The sequence below is a fragment of the Salmo salar genome, chromosome 16, assembly GCF_965601325.2.
Source record: "Salmo salar chromosome 16, fSalSal1, whole genome shotgun sequence".
In the NCBI taxonomy this organism is placed as follows: Eukaryota; Metazoa; Chordata; class Actinopteri; order Salmoniformes; family Salmonidae; genus Salmo; species Salmo salar.
In genome coordinates this window covers 22,589,985-22,607,886 of record NC_138306.1, presented here as the reverse complement: position 1 = coordinate 22,607,886, position 17,902 = coordinate 22,589,985, and the positions used below count along the sequence as shown (strand labels likewise).

Below are 17,902 nucleotides of genomic sequence, written 5' to 3'. Positions count from 1 at the left end.
TGTGTGTGTGTGTGTGTGTGTGTTGTTTGTGCTCACAGTTTCACAGCTTCCTCTGGTGTGAGCACACCCACATAACAGGGTTAAAACACCTGGCAACTTGATTACTTTTTCACTCAGTGAATTTCTGTCACTTCACACCGTACTCTCCTCTCTCCCCTTTCATTCACGACATCTTCTCTCGCACTTGTTTTTGTCAGTTAAGATTGTTCTTTCTTCCTCAGAGAGATCTGCACTACTTTAACTTGCTCAGTAGTGTATAACACACCCAGTACCCACACTCAATCTAGAGTCACAAAACATTTGACAGTCTGTAGCTAGATTAGAAGAGGGGAATCATGTCCGCCCTATTCATTACACTTCACCAAGCTGCACACATCTCGTATGTGAACTCACTCCTTGGTGATGATGCCCCTGTGTCCGGTGGGGGTGGCCAGCTGGGGGTCCAGACCGTGTGTGTCCAGGATGTGTCTAGCTGCCGGGCTCAACCGCAACCTGGGGGGAGAGGAAAGGACAGGACAAACAGAGACAAGGACAGAGTGACACACAGACACAGAGAGAGACACACAGACACAAAATTAATCTGGACCATAAGCATGTCCTGATTGGTCAGAGAACATGAAGAGTCAACATTAAATGTAAACAAATATTTTTTCAGAATGTGTTATTTTTCAGCTTATGTAGACCATATAGGCCACAGCCCATTAACCTGTCAATGCACTCAGTTTGTGTACATTCTAGACAGTTCAGAACATGCACCTGCATTACCATTCACTACCGTAAGTAAGCATTTCACTGTTAGTTTACACTAGTTGTTTTACAAAGTATGTGACGAATACAATTTTATTTGATTTTGATTCACTTTCACCTAAAAAGGCTAAAAGAAAAGCAGCTATGAGCGTAAATGCTTCGACCTGTGACATTTTAATAGAGGAGCAATTAAACTGTTCTAAAGGACAGATTTAATGTCTCTGCCTTTGGGCCTTAACACCCACTTCAATCCTAAAAACCTTGACATGACACTGCTCTCACACCTTCTCAATTTAGACTGAAGATAATGGACAGTGGCACTGCTCAAATTAGCAAACACTTATTGAACTCAAGTGCCTTTTAGAGTCCATTTCCAGCCTCATTCCGAACTAACACCAATTTAACAGGACGCCTGTTCTTTCACAAACGCAGATAACCTTTAACCCTGCTTCATTTGAGCAAGCTTTGGGGGAAAATGGGAACACAAGTGGACAGTGGAAACACACACAAATTCAGCAAAATGTATGTTTGCAAATCAAATTGGCCCTGATTTGATTTTTAGTACCAGCTCCTGTCCTATGTGTGTCAATAAGGCAGGAGAGTATCTCTTGCATTTTAACATGGATGTGGAAAGGGACGGTAGTCTTACTCAGCACGTTGTGTGATGGTGGAGACCCTAAGAATGGGAAAAGGAGTTGTATGTATTCTGAACGTTTATCTGGCCAGGCAAAAGAGGATGGGCTTCAGCTGTAGTCTAGTTCCTCTCAAGGTTTCTTCCTACCTTGGGAGTATCTTCCTTACCACTGAAGCATCTTTTTGATCTTTACAGGGTCATGCCAAGGTTGCTATCAAGCACTTTTGACAAATGTTTGTGTATTTGTGAAAATCACTACACAAATACCAATTTACTGATTCATTTAATGATTAATTGATTAGAATGGCAGAGTAGAGTGATGTAATAGTGGGAGAGAGGAAGAAGAGGAGAAAGGTGAGACTCACGGTCCTGTGGAGGCTGCTCTGGGGGGATGTGGTGGGGGTGCAGCGGGGGCTGCCGGAGGGGGAGGAGCTGGGGTGGCTGCCACGGGGGGCGGGATCTCCACTGTCTTCCAGTCCTCCCCTTCCTCCACCATGAGGGCAATGAGAGTCCCTAGACGCACAGCACGACTGCCCTCCTCCATCTGAGGACACACAGAGACACATGACCTTTTATAATAATAATCACTATCAAGCTGCATTTGTATTTGACTCAGAATGCGCAAGAAGACTGAGGAGAGGTGGAGAAATACAGAGGGGAAGAAAGCACATAAGAATGAGAAAGAAAGAGCATTAGGGGGAAGAAGAAGTGAGGAACGAGAGACAGAGAGAACAAATGATAGGAAGAATGGAAAGAACCACCAGGAGGAGGGTTTTCAAAAGATCATTACCTCTTGACATATGTTACTGCTACCAGAGGGACCATAGCCAGACCTTTCAAACCGCTGTGTGTCTGTCCACACTGCCTACTCAAGTCACTTCATTTTCCCTCACCTCTGTTCTGACAAAACACACAAGGCCAAGGACTCTAATGGAGGGGGGAATGAATGCTTACTGTTTCTTCACCCCTCCCACCCATCGCACATCGATTCGCTCTCAATATCCATCTTTCTCTTCATCTCGGTCTCTAACAGCATCATTAAGGCACAGCATGGATGTCTCCACCCCCTCATAGTCAGCAAGGTGTTTTTCCCCGGTCAATATTGATTAGTTCTAAATGAGAGGCCAGGCACAATGGATGAGGCAGGGCTGTAACACTCCATCTATTTCCAAATGGTATCCACTTACGGAGCTGTCATTCCTGGTAAAGGGCGTAGCTCCACTCGCCAGAAATGAAGAGAAAAACAACACAAATAACAACTGCTGTTGCCGACAGGGAAAGCGGTCCCTTTCAATCATGGCGACACTGAAATTGATCAGGCAATTGGTTTGTGCATTAGATCAGAACACAAGCCCTTGTAACTGGCTGAATGTCAGATAGCTTTGAATCACAGCAGTTCACCCAGTCACCTCCTCCCCAGTGGCATCTAAACAATAGATGTGCTCCAATAAGACCACGGACTCCACCTAACCAGAAACAACAGCAGGATAAGACCACCTGCGCTCCCAGGCTGACCGGGCCAGCCAGCCAGCCGGCCAGCCAGCCAGCCGGCCAGCCAGCCAGCCAGCCAGCCAGCCAGCCAGCCAGCCAGCCAGCCAGCCAGCCAGCCAGCCAGCCAGCCAGCCAGCCAGCCACACCTCTAGGCCAGTTTCACACCAGGATATTCCCCTCAGTACAACAGTCAAAAACGCTTTACTACCATGTCTCACTGAGTCAAGGCAAGGGATTCCTAAAGCAAAAAGGTAGGCTAATGTCTATTGTCCATTGGATAGTAGGTAGCTAGGGAAGATGTGAGACTGCTTTGGCAGTGATAAAAAATAAAATGGTTGTGTTTACTACAGAATAGCTGGTGGCACAACATCCCTGACGCATGAAACTACCAAGACTACCCGGTCTGGCATGTTTGTTGTGTGACTATATATGTGGCTTCCTGTCCATATGCTAGGTGCTACAGGTAGTGTGGTGTGTGTGTGTGTGTGTGTGTGTGTGTGTGTGTGTGTGTGTGTGTGTGTGTGTGTGTGTCCCCGTGTGTGTGTCCATGTCACCTCTGGCCCAGTGTGATGTGATCGATAAATGGCAGGGCCTCATGGCTTTAGAAATGCCATTACCACCTACAGTAGGCCTATGTGGCCATGTTGGTTACATCCACTACAATGAGACATAACAGGATTACCAGGACAGTTGGATGTGACATGACACTGAACTTTAGCCCTGGCTGTGACCCCTGACCCTAGCCTGGCTGGGTCATACAGCTGTCTGAAGGGCATGACAGATTAGTATATCCCCATCATAATCCACATATCTTCATTTGATTGGATCAGTGCAACACTGCAGTATTTCAAACTGCCTCTCACAACCACCATCCCAATAGGCACACAACTCTATTGTGCTACAAAACAAACCCATTCAATTCCAATGTGACTGTGGGGTTGCAAATACAAGAACACATACTGAGCAATGAACAAGAAAACATATAACCACAGTCTTGCACAATACTGTGCCACAAAATGAATGTAGATGGTGTGTGTGAGAGTGAGTGAGAGTGAGAGACCAGCGATGCTCTCTCCCTACCATTAGGCTCTCTATAAACACCAGTTAGACAACCAGGTATTTATAGACGTTTAACACAGCTCTCGAAGAAGCTGCAGCTGCGGGCTGTGTCATTCACAGCCTTTACGCACACACACACACACACACCTTGTCACCGTCCCTTTTTTCCCACTTATTCACAGATGGCGTGCCGTCTTATGTGGATGTCTCCATCAAAGACGCAAGAGCACATAGGCACACAGAGAGAAAGGGGAGAAGAGTGTAACACACTGGTAGTGTGGGGCTCAACACTGCCATCTGGTTGTAAAAGGACAGTGCCGGTCCTGAACCATTCCGTCACATCATAGCAAACACAGGCACTTAGCCAAATACCTGAGCAGCACCTCCGACCTCAGCAGACAGTGAAATGGCAAAGGTTCAACCTGACTGACACACATTAGAAGACCTGCCTGGTTTCAGTGAAGAACAATAAGTCAAGAGGTGGATGAGGAGGACACCATTTTTAGCGGGCTATGCACGGATTTCAGAACATTACCATTGATTAGATACACTACGCTCTTGTGATCTCTGATACAATTCAAGACTCTCACACCAAGGCTTCCACCCTCCACAAGGATAGGCTTGACACCCCTGTGACTTGTAAACAGTACATAATTAGTCCCTCACCTCCAGATCAAAGAGAAAGGAAGAGGTGGGGAAGAGGTTGGCTTATTTGGAGACTCTTGGAATAAAAATATACTGTATTGATTTGTTGTGTGTGTGCGCGCACGCACGTGTGCCTCCGTGTGAGTGTATTGATCTGCCAGGAGAGAGAGACAGAAAGAGGGATTTGAGGCGATATGATTGAATCCTATATCCTGCAACTTGTTACTGGGTAGACTAGTCTAATTAGAGTCCAGAGGAGGGCTTTTCCCCAGCAGCCCTCTCTCTCCCAGGGCTTTTGATTTGTCTGCATTCTCAATCTGATAAGTTAAAGCATACGAGGGAGATCAGTGAGTATAGTGTTCCTACGGGGTCTATCCTGAATATATCAACTAGTTCATAAATGATATAACGAAACACCATTTATGAGGTTAACCTATGCATTTTGTATAATTTCAAAGACCAAACGAAGATCTGTGTTGGATTGAAACATTGCCTATAAAGGTGGTAAATTGGGAGCATATTCAACGTGCGGGCCTTTCTGTTCTTTTCTTCATAAGGCTTCGGCCCAGGGGAGAACGACTGGCCCTTCTCATTAATGCCACAGAAGTTCAAGGCCCACCGCTACTGCAGGTATTATTGGCAGAAAGCATGATCCTCCATTATAGTGAATGGGGAAATATCAATCTTCGTGGTCAATCTTCGTGTAAATTAACACTTTCGAAGACAATCATGGTACCAATAATTGCTTCTGATACACCAGATGTATGTCCTTGAACCAATTATTTTAAAATCGTACAGAGAAGTTGAGTTGCTAATTGAGTTGCTAATGGCAGCAGGCAGTGCCCCGGTCGGCCATCAACTTGAGTTATGCTGCGTTTAGACGAGGGATGCAAAAACCGGCATACCAGTCGACATTGCAGAACAAGAAAGCAAGAAAGACAGTGATGGCAAAAGCAAGCCAGCACGACGGGATGCGTTGCTATGGTGATTTCAGAGCAAATCAACATCCGGTAGAAAACAATGCTACGGCAGACGGCAAAAGTTGAAATATTTGAACTCTGGCGGCAAGTCCCATCTACCGTGGCGGCTGACGGCATTCACTGCCAGCTTCAACAGCATTTACCGTTGTGCTCTCATTGAAAACAATGACATCCGTTTTGACGTCTACCTCGTACCAGGTAAACGCAGCATTACTCAATTTGAGGGGGCAGCACCGAGCTAGCCTGCAACATCACTTCCTCGTGTAGCTCTAACTCCGCGTTATGTCTTCATGAGACGCCATCTTAACTCACTTCATTTGACTTCAATGATCTATTGAGTCTTCACATAGAAATGAATGATGTCACGTGATGGATGGCTTTGTCCATTCTTTTTACTGTCATGGTTTGGCCAGTTGTAGTGCAGGGAAGATGTCAGTTGAGCTGAGACACAGCCAACAAACTCCCCCCTGGAAGATTAATCTACCCTAAAATGACTGCATCCTGATGAGAACGTATGTAGGAATGGAGGGAGGGAAGCAGAGGGATAAATTACATGATAAATGCTGTCAGGTTAGCACTGTGGACCATGTCAGACCATCTTCATCTAGCCTTTCCTTCTTCCATCCATCTAAACATCCATCCATCTTGCCACTAGTTATCTCGACTGTTAAAAGTTGACATACATTCTGTCCACCGTATCAATCCATCTCGAAAATCCCTGCACCCCCACCGATCGATCCATCAATGTGTGGGGGATCTCTACATGTGCCATATCAGCCTTTTGTGTGTTCACTGATGTTACACTGGCTGCTAAAATAGAATCCTAGTGGGTACATGCTTAAACAGCACCACTACTATACCACTGTGGGCTGATCTGTGCTGTGATCTACAGAGAGCAGAGGCCATCGTGCCCCTTCCACACACAGCCAGGAAACACGTCGCTCAAACTAGTAACACACACACACGATACACACCAGGACGCAGACACACATCCACAGAGAGACTGGCACGCTTCCTCTCTAATACCCCCAGTAGAGACTGAGTCTGGGGTATTCAGGGGTGGGGGGTGGTGGTCTGGATGCTGGCTGAACCTGGGGGGACTATCTCTCTCCCTCTTTCTGCCAGCTGCTAGCCTTCCTAAGCCCCTACCTCCAACTCCTGGGCCGTTGCCATGGAAACTACCTTATCCCCATGGCAGCCGAGACATGGATCGGAAGGAGGGAGAGGGAAGAGAAAGGGGAAGAGAAAGAAAACATGAAGAAGAGAATGAGAATAGAGCAAGGGCTAAAAAAGGCAGAGAAATTATAATAACTGAAAATACATAACAATGAGAGAGACATTTCGCCTGCTGATAGTGATCTCATAGAAATGTTACATTTCCAGAGCAACACTCTTGTTTATGCACACGTGTTGCTATCTGTCTAAGTAATTACTCCATATCAGCTCTTTATTCAGGGTACAATCAGACACCACCTGAACCACAGCACTAGAACAATATGGGCATGCTTCGCTGAACTATGCTATGTGGCCTGGTTTACACGGCTAATTGCCACTAGGACACTGTTCTGAACGATGTGACACTCAATGATCGGATGACTGACTGGAGGGGACCATGGCATCAGCTGTGGGACAGGCAAGGGTCTGTGTGTGTGTGTGTGTGTGTGTGTGTGTGTGTGTGTGTGTGTGTGTGTGTGTGTGTGTGTGTGTGTGTGTGACGTAGCTAGTTGATGAATGTTGGGTTGAAAATAAATACAAAAAACACATTACATGACCAAAAGTATGTGGACACAATCCAGAATCATGGGCATTAATATAGAGTTGGTCCCACCTTTGCTGCTATTACAGCCTCTACTCTTCTGGGAAGGCTTTCCACTAGATGTTGGACCATTGCTGCAGGGACTTGCTTCCATTCAGCCACGAGAGCATTAGTGAGGTCGGGCACTTTCAATTCACCCCGAAGATGTTCGATGGGGTTGAGCTCAGGGCTCGGAGCAGGCCAGTCAAGTTCTTCCACACCGATCTCGACAAACCATTTGTGTATAGACCTCACTTTGTGCTGTCATGTCATGCTGAAACAGGAAAAGGGTTTTCCCAAAACTGTTGCCACAAAGTTGGAAGCACAGAATCGTCTAGAATGTCATTGTATGCTGTAGCGTTAAGATTTCCCTTCACTGGAACAAAGGGGCCTAGCCAAAACCATGAAAAAAAAACTGCCCCAGACCATTATTCCTCCTCCACCAAACTTTACAGTTGGCACTATGCATTCGGCAGGTTGTGTTCTCCTGGCATCCGCCAAAACCAGATTCGTCCGTTGGACTGCCAGATGGTGAAGCGTGATTCATCACTCCAGAGAACGCGTTTCCAGAGTTCAATGGCGGTGAGCTTTACACAAACAGTTATTGTGCTGACGTTGCTTCCAGAGGCAGTTTTGAACTCGGTAGTGAGTATTGCAACTAAGGACAGAATATTTTTTTACACGCTACGCGCTTCAGTGGTCCCGTTCTGTGAGCTTGTGTGGCCTACCACTTCACAGCTGAGCCGTTGTTGCTCCTAGACGTTTTCACTTCACAATAACAGCACTTACAGTTGACTGAGGAAGCTCTAGCAGGGCAACAATTTGATTAACTGACTTGTTGGGAAGGTGGCATCCTATGACAGTGCCACATTGAAAGTCACTGAGCTCTTCAATAAGGCCATTCTATTGCCAATGTTAGCCTATGGAAATAGCATGGCTCTGTGCTCAATTTTATACACCTGCCAGCAACGGGTGTGGCTGAAATAGCCGAATCCACTAATTTGAAGGGGGGTCCACATACACAATATATACAAAAGTATGTCATTATGAGTGCTGGATCATTTACCTCTGATAATTAAGAAGATGGAGGAAAGGAGTGTTTTACAGGCAAAGCTGTACCACAGAGTTTCCATCAATATCCTCGCACTCTCTCTCGTTAGGATGTAATTGGAGGCTTTCTCCCATTGCCAGATCGATCTGACAGCGGAGGATAAACTGCTTTCATCCCTCTGTTCTGAGGGACAAACATGTGGCGCAGTGTTGATGAAAGACAAGTGATCTGTCTGTCTTTGGCACAGTCATTAATATTCACACAACACACACACACACACGTCACGAAGCACACCTCATCAGTGATGTTCCGCCAATTAAGGAGAAGAGGGAAGCCCTAAGAACTGACACACAACACAGCTCACTCACCAGTATCTTGGCCAGGACGCCGTCATCATTGGACTCCAGGGTAACCACGGCCTTGTCCGTCTCGATCTCACAGAGCGCATCGCCAGCCGCCACCGGATCACCTGCAGAACACCACCAACAGTAAGACCGCTTACAATGTCAAAGACCAGTAATTGGGGAAAGTAAAAAGTTACATGAAAAAAATGTATGAGACACAGTGTAGAAAGTCAATTTCTAAGGGATGATGAAACCATAGATATAGAACTGATATATTACCTATGGTGGTAACACTCTGATCATTAGGCTATACAGTAGGGAACATAAAGTCACCCTTGATAAAGATGAGCAAAAAAATACAGTGTAAAATAATACAACTGAGCTACTGTATATTGTATGCAAAAAAAAAAAGTGGGACAATTTATTATTATACAGAATATACTAATACAATTGCTCAGAGAAAATAGATTTAGTTAAAGAAGTTAATAAAAACAAAATCTCAAAAAGATATGGGTCAAAATTATTGGCACCCGTTTTCAGTACTCCAGCACCCTGCCCTTGCAAGGAAAACGACACAGCCTTTTTATCAAATGTTTTATGAGATTGGAGAAGACCATTCCTCCATTCAGAATCTTTCCAGATCCTTGATATCCTTCATCTGCGCTTACGGACTTCCCTTCAATTCAAACAGTAGCAGTACTAGGTGTAAAGGAAGGGGTTCTGGTGGATTTATATGTTCTTCATAAAATTTGTCATGCATCTACATTTCCCTATGGGGCTAGGGAAGCAAGTCTAAAACCGGAGAGGGGAGGGGTGATTCAATATGTTTTATTAAAAAGAGGCCATTTGTTATTGAGTGAAGACAAGGCAGAAGAGGAAGATGGATGTTGGGGCCTATCGGGCAGGGGTCACATTGAGTCAGTCTTTATTTTCAACAGGTGATCCTAGGGTGGGAAGGTCACTTCGGGTCAGCACAATAACACAGGGAGAGAGAAGGTACACATCCATACAGGGAAACACCATCCTCAGCTCCAATCTCCTGCCTAGTAAAAGATCAACTCAACTTTTAGGAAGAGAGAAAGGGAGAATTGTGGGAGAGAGGGTAGTGGGAGGATCATAGAGGATGTGAGGGAAGTAGTGGGCAGGGGTGGGAGTGAGAATTGACCTCAGAAGCTCCAGAGAGCCGGGAGAAGGGAGGACTAGATTGGATGTGGTTGTTTTTTTTGTATTTCACCTTTATTTAACCAGGTAGGCAAGTTGAGAACTAGTTCTCATTTACAATTGCGACCTGGCCAAGATAAAGCAAAGCAGTTTGACACATACAACAACACAGAGTTACACATGGAGTAAAACAAACATGCAGTCAATAATATAGTAGAAAAATAAGTCTATATACAAAGTGAGCAAATGAGGTGAGATAAGGGAGGTAAAGGCAAAAAAGGCCCATGGTGGCAAAGTAAATACAATATAGCAAGTAAAACACTGGAATGGTAGATTTGCAGTGGAAGAAAGTGCAAAGTAGAAATAATGGGGTGCAAAGGAGCAAAATAAATAAATAAATATATACAGTAGGGGAAGTGGTAGTTGTTTGGGCTAAATTATAGATGGGCTGTGTACAGGTGCAGTAATCTGTGAGCTGCTCTGACAGCTGGTGCTTAAAGCTAGTGAGGGAGATAAGTGTTTCCAGTTTTAGAGATGTTTGTAGTTCGTTCCAGTCATTGGCAGCAGAGAACTGGAAGGAGAGGCGGCCGAAGGAGGAATTGGCTTTGGGGGGGACCAGAGAGATTTACCTGCTGGAGCGCGTGCTACAGGTGGGTGCTGCTATGGTGACCAGCGAGCTGAGATAAGGGGGATCTTTACCAGATTTAACACCAGATGACCCAAGGGGTTAGCCAGTGATGAGCGATATTAAAAGTTAAACAGTTAACCACCTGCCCCTTTCAACTCGCCTCCACTGGAATGGCAATAGGATTAAGCTACACGGTGACACAAACTTACAATGCAAGGGGATGGGCAGGGATGTAGTGCTGCTGTTCCGCAGGTGAGCGGGTTCCCTCACTTTTTTCTATTTGAGAATACACAGAGCTGGCAAAAATATTTCTGGAAAAGTTGTTCTAAATAAATTTGATTTAAATGACCACTAACATTCAATGAAAACGTTACAACGAAAAACTAAACAAATATGTCGGCTATAGCTTATAGGTAGGTAAGGTAAATTATGGTTTCTTCCCTGTCTTCTCTCTTTCTGGCAGTGGTGTGAATAATGAATAACTGTTGGCGTGTGTGCAGAGGCCCGTCGGTCAGAGGCTTGACCACTTCGAGCGGGCCAAATCTGACGTGACATGAACAGGCACAGACATAAAACCTTACCAGGGGATGCTAAAACAGCTGCCCTCCAGTTTGTTATGGACTAAGGGCTCATGTACGACGCACCTGAACTCGACCTACTGTCCGAGTGCTTAGCTTACAGAAACGTACCACCTCGATTGCGTATGCAGACAAACTGATCCACCACATGAACCTTGTCACACCAATGAGATCTAGGATCCAAATTCACCATGTCTGCCTTGGACCCCCTCTTGCGCAGTGGAACACAGAACGATGTGTGACCACTTACATTTATAGTGCTGTCCTTTCAGCATCACGATTCGAAGGGCCTTCAAATCGCTTAAAATAACCCTCATCAAGATCTGTTGCCTAATCAGTACTTATTACAAATAGAAGATAATCACTTCTCACCATGGAGCTCATTTAGTAAAGTTAGATGAAAGCTTAATCAATGTCTCGCAAGATCACTTAAACATTGATTGGAATATAATAGCATATACTATAGAATAGTAGGCCTATAATATGTCACACCAAAAACACCTTAGTCATTTCATATTTGAAGCTGAATAGGAAAATAATGCCTTCGGAAAGTATTCTGACCCCTTGACTTTTTCCAAATTTTGTTACATTCCAGCCTTATTCCACAATGGATAAAAAAAAAAAAAATCCTCAGCAATCTACACACAACACCCCATAATGACAAAGCAAAAACGGGCTATTATTTTTGCTAATTTATTACAAATAAAAAACAAATATCTTATTTACATAAGTATTCAGACCTTTTGCTATGAGACTTGAAATTGAGCTGAGATGCATCCTGTTTCCATTGGTCATCCTTGAGATATTTCTACAACTTGGAGTCCACCTGTGGTAAATTCAATTGATTGAACATGATTTGGAAAGGCACAGACCTGTCTATATAAAAAGGTCCCACAGTTGACAGTGCATGTCAGAGCAAAAATCAAGCCATGAGGTGGAAGGAATTGTCCGTAGAGCTCAGAGACAGGATTGAGTCGAGGCACAGATCTGGGGAAGAGTGCCAAAATATTTCGGCAGCATTGAAGGTTCTCAAGAATCATTCTCAAATGGAAGAAGTTTGGAACCACCAAGACTCTTCCAAGAGCTGGCCAAACTGTGCAATCGGGGAAGAAGGGCCATGGTCAGGGAGGTGACCAAGAAACCGATGGTCACTCTGACAGAGCTCCAGAGTTCCTCTGTGGAGACGGGAGAACCTTCCAGAAGGACAACCATCTCTGCAGCACTCCACCAATCAAGCCTTTATGGTAGAGTGGCCAGGCGGAAGCCACTCCTCTGTAAAAGGCACATTATAGCTGCTTGGAGTTTGCTAAAAGGCCCCTAAAGGACTCTCTGACCATGAGAAAAAAATATTCTCTGGCCTGATGAAACAAAGATTGAACTCTTTGGCCTGAATGCTAAGCGTCACGTCTGGAGGAAACCTGGCACCATCCTTATGGTGAAGCATGGAGGTGGCTGCATCATGCTATGGGAATGTTTTTCAGCGGCAGGGACTGTGAGACTAGTCAAGATTAAGGAAAAGATGAATGCAGCAAAGTACAGGGCGATCCTTAAGGACCTCAGACTCGGGCAAAGGTTCACCTTCCAACAAGACAACGACCCTAAGCACACAGCAAAGACAAAGCAGGAGTGGTTTTGACACTTGCGGATCTGCAGAGAAAAAAATGGTAGAAACTACAAATACAGGTGTGCCAAGGGTGTAGCGTCATACCCAAGAAGACGAGGCTGTAATTGTCAAAAGGTGCTTCAACGTACTGAGTAAAGGGTCTGAATACTTATGTAAATGTAATATTTCAGTTTATTATTTGTATACATTTGCTAAAACAATTTTTTATTTTTTTTTTAAAACAGTTTTTGCTTTGTCATCATGGGGTATTGCATGTAGATTAATAATGATTTTTATTTATTTAATACATTTTAGAATAAGGCTGTAACGTAACAAAATGTGGAAAAAGTCAAGGAACACACTATGCTTTGATTAAAACAAAATAGGTCTACAAGAAAGGCCAGTTTGTTAACACCATCTGCTTTAATTCACTCACAAAGCACTAATTCAAGATCTAAATGCATATTCCCATGAAACTGATTGAGATCAAATGATTTGCATGCAGTTTGGACATTCACCCGTAACATGTGAAAAATGATCATTCACGATTGACAGCTATTATGGCCTATTTTGAAATTAGGTATGCCTGTTTGAGGGTATTAAAAATAGAAAATGTTCTTAAAACAATATGGGTGGTCATACGCAGATGTGGCAATTGGAGGATGTAGTTTATGCGTAGGCCTATCCTACAATGATATTCAATAGGCTACATCTGTCGATACTCTGTACAAACATTAAGAATTTATGATGTCATGAAAATAAAAATAAATGGTGCTCCCTCAACTAAAAAAAAAATATCACTACACCACTGGGGATGGGATAGGGTCAGAGGAAAAGCTGGATATCCAGTGACAAAACCAAGTGGCCGATTCCCAAAACCTTTGGTATCACATATTGTTTTGCAATTCTCACATAACTTTATTGCGAGGAAGGACGTTTAACATGCTTTTTATATTTGTATGACACATTTCTTTGGGAAAATCATGAGGAAAGTGGCCCTTTTAAGCCCTTTTTTAGACCTATACATTCTTCCTGTAAGACCCTTTGATCCGTGAACCTTACATGGTACAGACAACATCTTGCGTCATTATACTACCTTATGTTCTAAAATATGGAGTACATCTATATTCTGAAATAAAAATGTTCACAATTTATTCAACATGAAAAATATGATTATAAAATAGTCCCCCACCAGAGGGCAATGCCACCCCTATTTCGACATCATTCCTGTCCTATAGCAGAAATTCTTGTTTATTTTTATTTATTTTTTATTTCACCTTTATTTAACCAGGTAGGCAAGTTGAGAACAAGTTCTCATTTACAATTGCGACCTGGCCAAGATAAAGCAAAGCAGTTCGACAACATACAAAAACACAGAGTTACACATGGAGTAAAACAACATACAATCAATGATGCAGTAGAAGAAAAAAAAATAATAATAAAATAAGACTATATACAATGTGAGCAAATGATGTGAGATAAGGGAGGTAAAGGCAAAAAAAATGCCATGGTGGCAAAGTAAATAAAGTATAGCAAGAAAAACACTGGAATGGTAGATTTGTAGTTTGAAGAAAGTTCAGAGATAAAATATAAATAATATGGTGCAAAGGAGCAAAATAAATAAAATAAATAAATACAGTAGGGGAAGAGGTAGTAGTTTGGGCTAAATTATAGATGGGCTATGTACAGGTGCAGTGATCTGTGAGCTGCTCTGACAGCTGGTGCTTAAAGCTAGTGAGGGAGATAAGTGTTTCAGAGATTTTTGTAGTTCGTTCCAGTCATTGGCAGCAGAGAACTGGAAGGAGAGACGACCAAAGGAGGAGTTGGCTTTAGGGGTGACCAGAGAGATATACCTGCTGGAGCGCGTGCTACAGGTGGGTGCTGCTATGGTGACCAGTGAGCGGAGATAAGGGGGGACTTTACCTAGCAGGGTCTTGTAGATGACCTGGAGCCAATGTGTTTGGCGACGATTATGAAGCGAAGGCCAGCCAACGAGAGCGTACAGGTCGCAGTGGTGGGTAGTATATGGGGCTTTGGTGACAAAACGGATGGCACTGTGATAGACTGCATCCAGCTTGTTGAGTAGGGTATTGGAAGCTATTTTGTAAATGACATCGCCGAAGTCGAGGATTGGTAGGATGGTCAGTTTTACGAGGGTATGTTTGGCAGCATGAGTGAAGGATGCTTTGTTGCGAAATAGGAAGCCAATTCGAGATTTCACTTTGGATTGGAGATGATTGATGTGAGTCTGGAAGGAGAGTTTACAGTCTAACCAGACACCTAGGTATTTGTAGTTGTCCACAAATTCTAAGTTAGAACCGTCCAGAGAAGTGATGCTGGACAGGCGGGCAGGTGCAGGCAGCGATCGGTTGAAGAGCATGCATTTAGTTTTACTTGTGTTTAGGAGCAGTTGGAGACCACGGAAGGAGAGTTGAATGGCATTGAAGCTCGTCTGGAGGGTTGTTAACACAGTGTCCAAAGAAGGGCCAGAAGTGTACAGAATGGTGTCGTCTGCGTAGAGGTGGATCAGAGATTCACCAGCAGCAAGAGCGACATCATTTATGTATACAGAGAAAAGAGTTGGCCCAAGAATTGAACCCTGTGGTACCCCCATAGAGACTGCCAGAGGTCCAGACAGTAGGCCCTCCGATTTGACACACTGAACTCTGTCAGAGAAGTAGTTGGTGAACCAGGCGACGCAATCGTTTGAGAAACCAAGGCTACTGAGTCTGCCGATGAGGATGTGGTGATTAACAGAGTCAAAAGCTTTGGCCAGGTCAATGAATACGGCAGCACAGTATTGTTTCTTATCGATGGCGGTTACAATGTCGTTTAGGACCTTGAGCGTGGCTGAGGTGCACCCATGACCAGCTCTGAAACCAGATTGCATAGCGGAGAGGGTGCGGTGGGATTCGAAATGGTCGGTAATCTGTTTGTTGACTTGGCTTTCGAAGACCTTAGAAAGGCAGGGTAGGATGGATATAGGTCTGTAGCAATTTGGGTCAAGAGTGTCACCTCCTTTGAAGAGGGGGATGACAGCAGCTGCTTTCCAATCTATGGGAATCTCAGACGACACGAAAGAGAGGTTGAACAGGCTAGTAATAGGGGTTGCAATAATTTCGGCAGATAATTTTAGAAAGAAAGGGTCCAGATTGTCAAGCCCAGCTGATTTGTAGGGGTCCAGATTTTGCAGCTCTTTCAGAACATCAGCTGAATGGATTTGGGAGAAGGAGAAATGGGGGAGGCTTGGGCGAGTAGCTGTGGGGGGTGCAGTGCTGTTGAATGCAGTAGGGGTAGTTAGGTGGAAAGCATGGCCAGCCGTAGAAAAATGCTTATTGAAATTCTCAATTATAGTGGGCTTATCGGTGGTGACAGAGTTTCCTATCCTCAGTGCAGTGGGCAGTTGGGAGGAGGTGTTCTTATTCTCCATGGACTTTACAATGTCCCAGAACTTTTTAGAGTTGGAGTTGCACGAAGCGAATTTCTGTTTGAAAAAGCTAGCCTTGGCGTTTCTAACTGCCTGTGTGTATTGGTTTCTAACTTCCCTAAAAAGTTGCATATCACGGGGGCAGTTCGATGCTAATGCAGAACGCCACAGGATATTTTTGTGTTGGTTAAGGGCAGTCAGGTCTGGGGAGAACCAAGGGCTATATCTGTTATTGGTTCTAAATTTCTTGAAAGGGGCATGCTTATTTAAGATGGAGAGGAAGGCATTTTAAAAAAAATAACCAGGCATCCTCTACTGACGGGATGAGGTCAATATCCTTCCAGGATACCAGGGCCAGGTCGAATAGAAAGGCTTGCTCGTTGAAATGTTTCAGGGAGCGTTTGACAGTGATGAGTGGAGGTCGTTTGACCGCTGACCCATTACGGGTGCAGGCAATGAGGCAGTGATCGCTGAGATCTTGGTTGAAAACAGCAGAGGTGTATTTAGAGGGCACGTTGGTTAGGATGATATCTATGATGTTGCCAGTGTTTGCGGCTTTGGGGTTGTACCTGGTGGGTTCATTAATAATTTGTGTGAGATTGAGGGCATCAAGCTTGGATTGTAGGATGGCTGGGGTGTTAAGCATGTCCCAGTTTAGGTCACCTAGTAGCACGAGCTCTGAAGATAGATGGGGGGCAATCAGTTCACATATGGTGTCCAGAGCACAACTAGGGGCCGAGGGGGGTCTATAGCAGGCGGCAACGGTGAGAGACTTGTTTTTGGAGAGGTGGATTTTTAAAAGTAGAAGTTCAAATTGTTTGGGTACAGACCTGGATAGCAGGACAGAGCTCTGCAGGCTATCTCTGCAGTAGATTGCAACACCGCCCCCTTTGGTCGTTCTATCTTGTCTGAAAACGTTGTAGTTAGGGATGAAGATTTCAGAGTTTTTGGTGGACTTCCTAAGCTAAGATTCAGACACAGCTAGGACATCCGGGTTGGCAGAGTGTGCTAAAGCAGTGAATAAAACAAACTTAGGGAGGAGGCTTCTAATGTTAACATGCATGAAACCAAGGTTATTACGGTTACAGAAGTCATCAAAAGAGAGCGCCTGGGGAGTAGGAGTGGAGCCAGGCACTGCAGGGCCTGGATTCACCTCTACATCCCCAGAGGAGCAGAGAAGAATAAGTATGAGGGTACGGCTAAAAGCTATAAGAATTGGTCGTCTGTGACGTCCAGAATAGAGAGAAAAAGGAGCAGGTTTCTGGGGGCGATAAAATAGCTTCAAGGTATAATGTACAGACAAAGGTATGGTGGGATGTGAGTACAGAGGAGGTAAACCTAGGCATTTAGTGATTATGAGAGAGATATTGTCTCTAGAAACATCATTGAAACCAGAAGATGTCATAGCATGTGTGGGTGGAGGAACTGAGAGGTTGGATAAGGTATAATGAGCAGGGCTAGAGGCTCTACAGTGAAATAATCCAATAAACACTAACCAGAACAGCAATGGAGAAGGCATATTGACATTAAGGAGAGGCATGCTTAGCCGAGTGATCAAAGGGTCCAGTGAGATTCAGACAGCTAGCCGGGCCATAGGTAGCAAGCTGGTGGAAGATGGGAGGGAGGTCTGTTTTTAGCCACCTCGTGCGTTTCCGTCTGTGGGTTAGTGGGGTTCCGTGTGGAAGGGGGGACCAGTCCAAGTTGGCAAAATAGTTAGTTATAGTGGCCCAAGAAAAGTGTCCGATAGACCTATTCAGAT

General features: G+C 44.4%; 1 protein-coding gene across 1 annotated transcript in view; it reads right to left on the bottom strand.

Moving 5' to 3' along the window:
• Positions 1-17,902, bottom strand: part of pdhx (pyruvate dehydrogenase complex component X) — an 88,451-nt gene that overhangs the window by 41,133 nt on the left and 29,416 nt on the right. The window contains exons 3-5 of the mRNA XM_014148323.3: positions 8,771-8,871; positions 1,747-1,925; positions 394-492 (exon numbers count right to left, since the gene is read on the bottom strand). Of these exons, the coding sequence (XP_014003798.1) occupies positions 394-492; positions 1,747-1,925; positions 8,771-8,871 (379 nt within the window). The remainder of the gene's footprint in view (positions 1-393; positions 493-1,746; positions 1,926-8,770; positions 8,872-17,902) is intronic.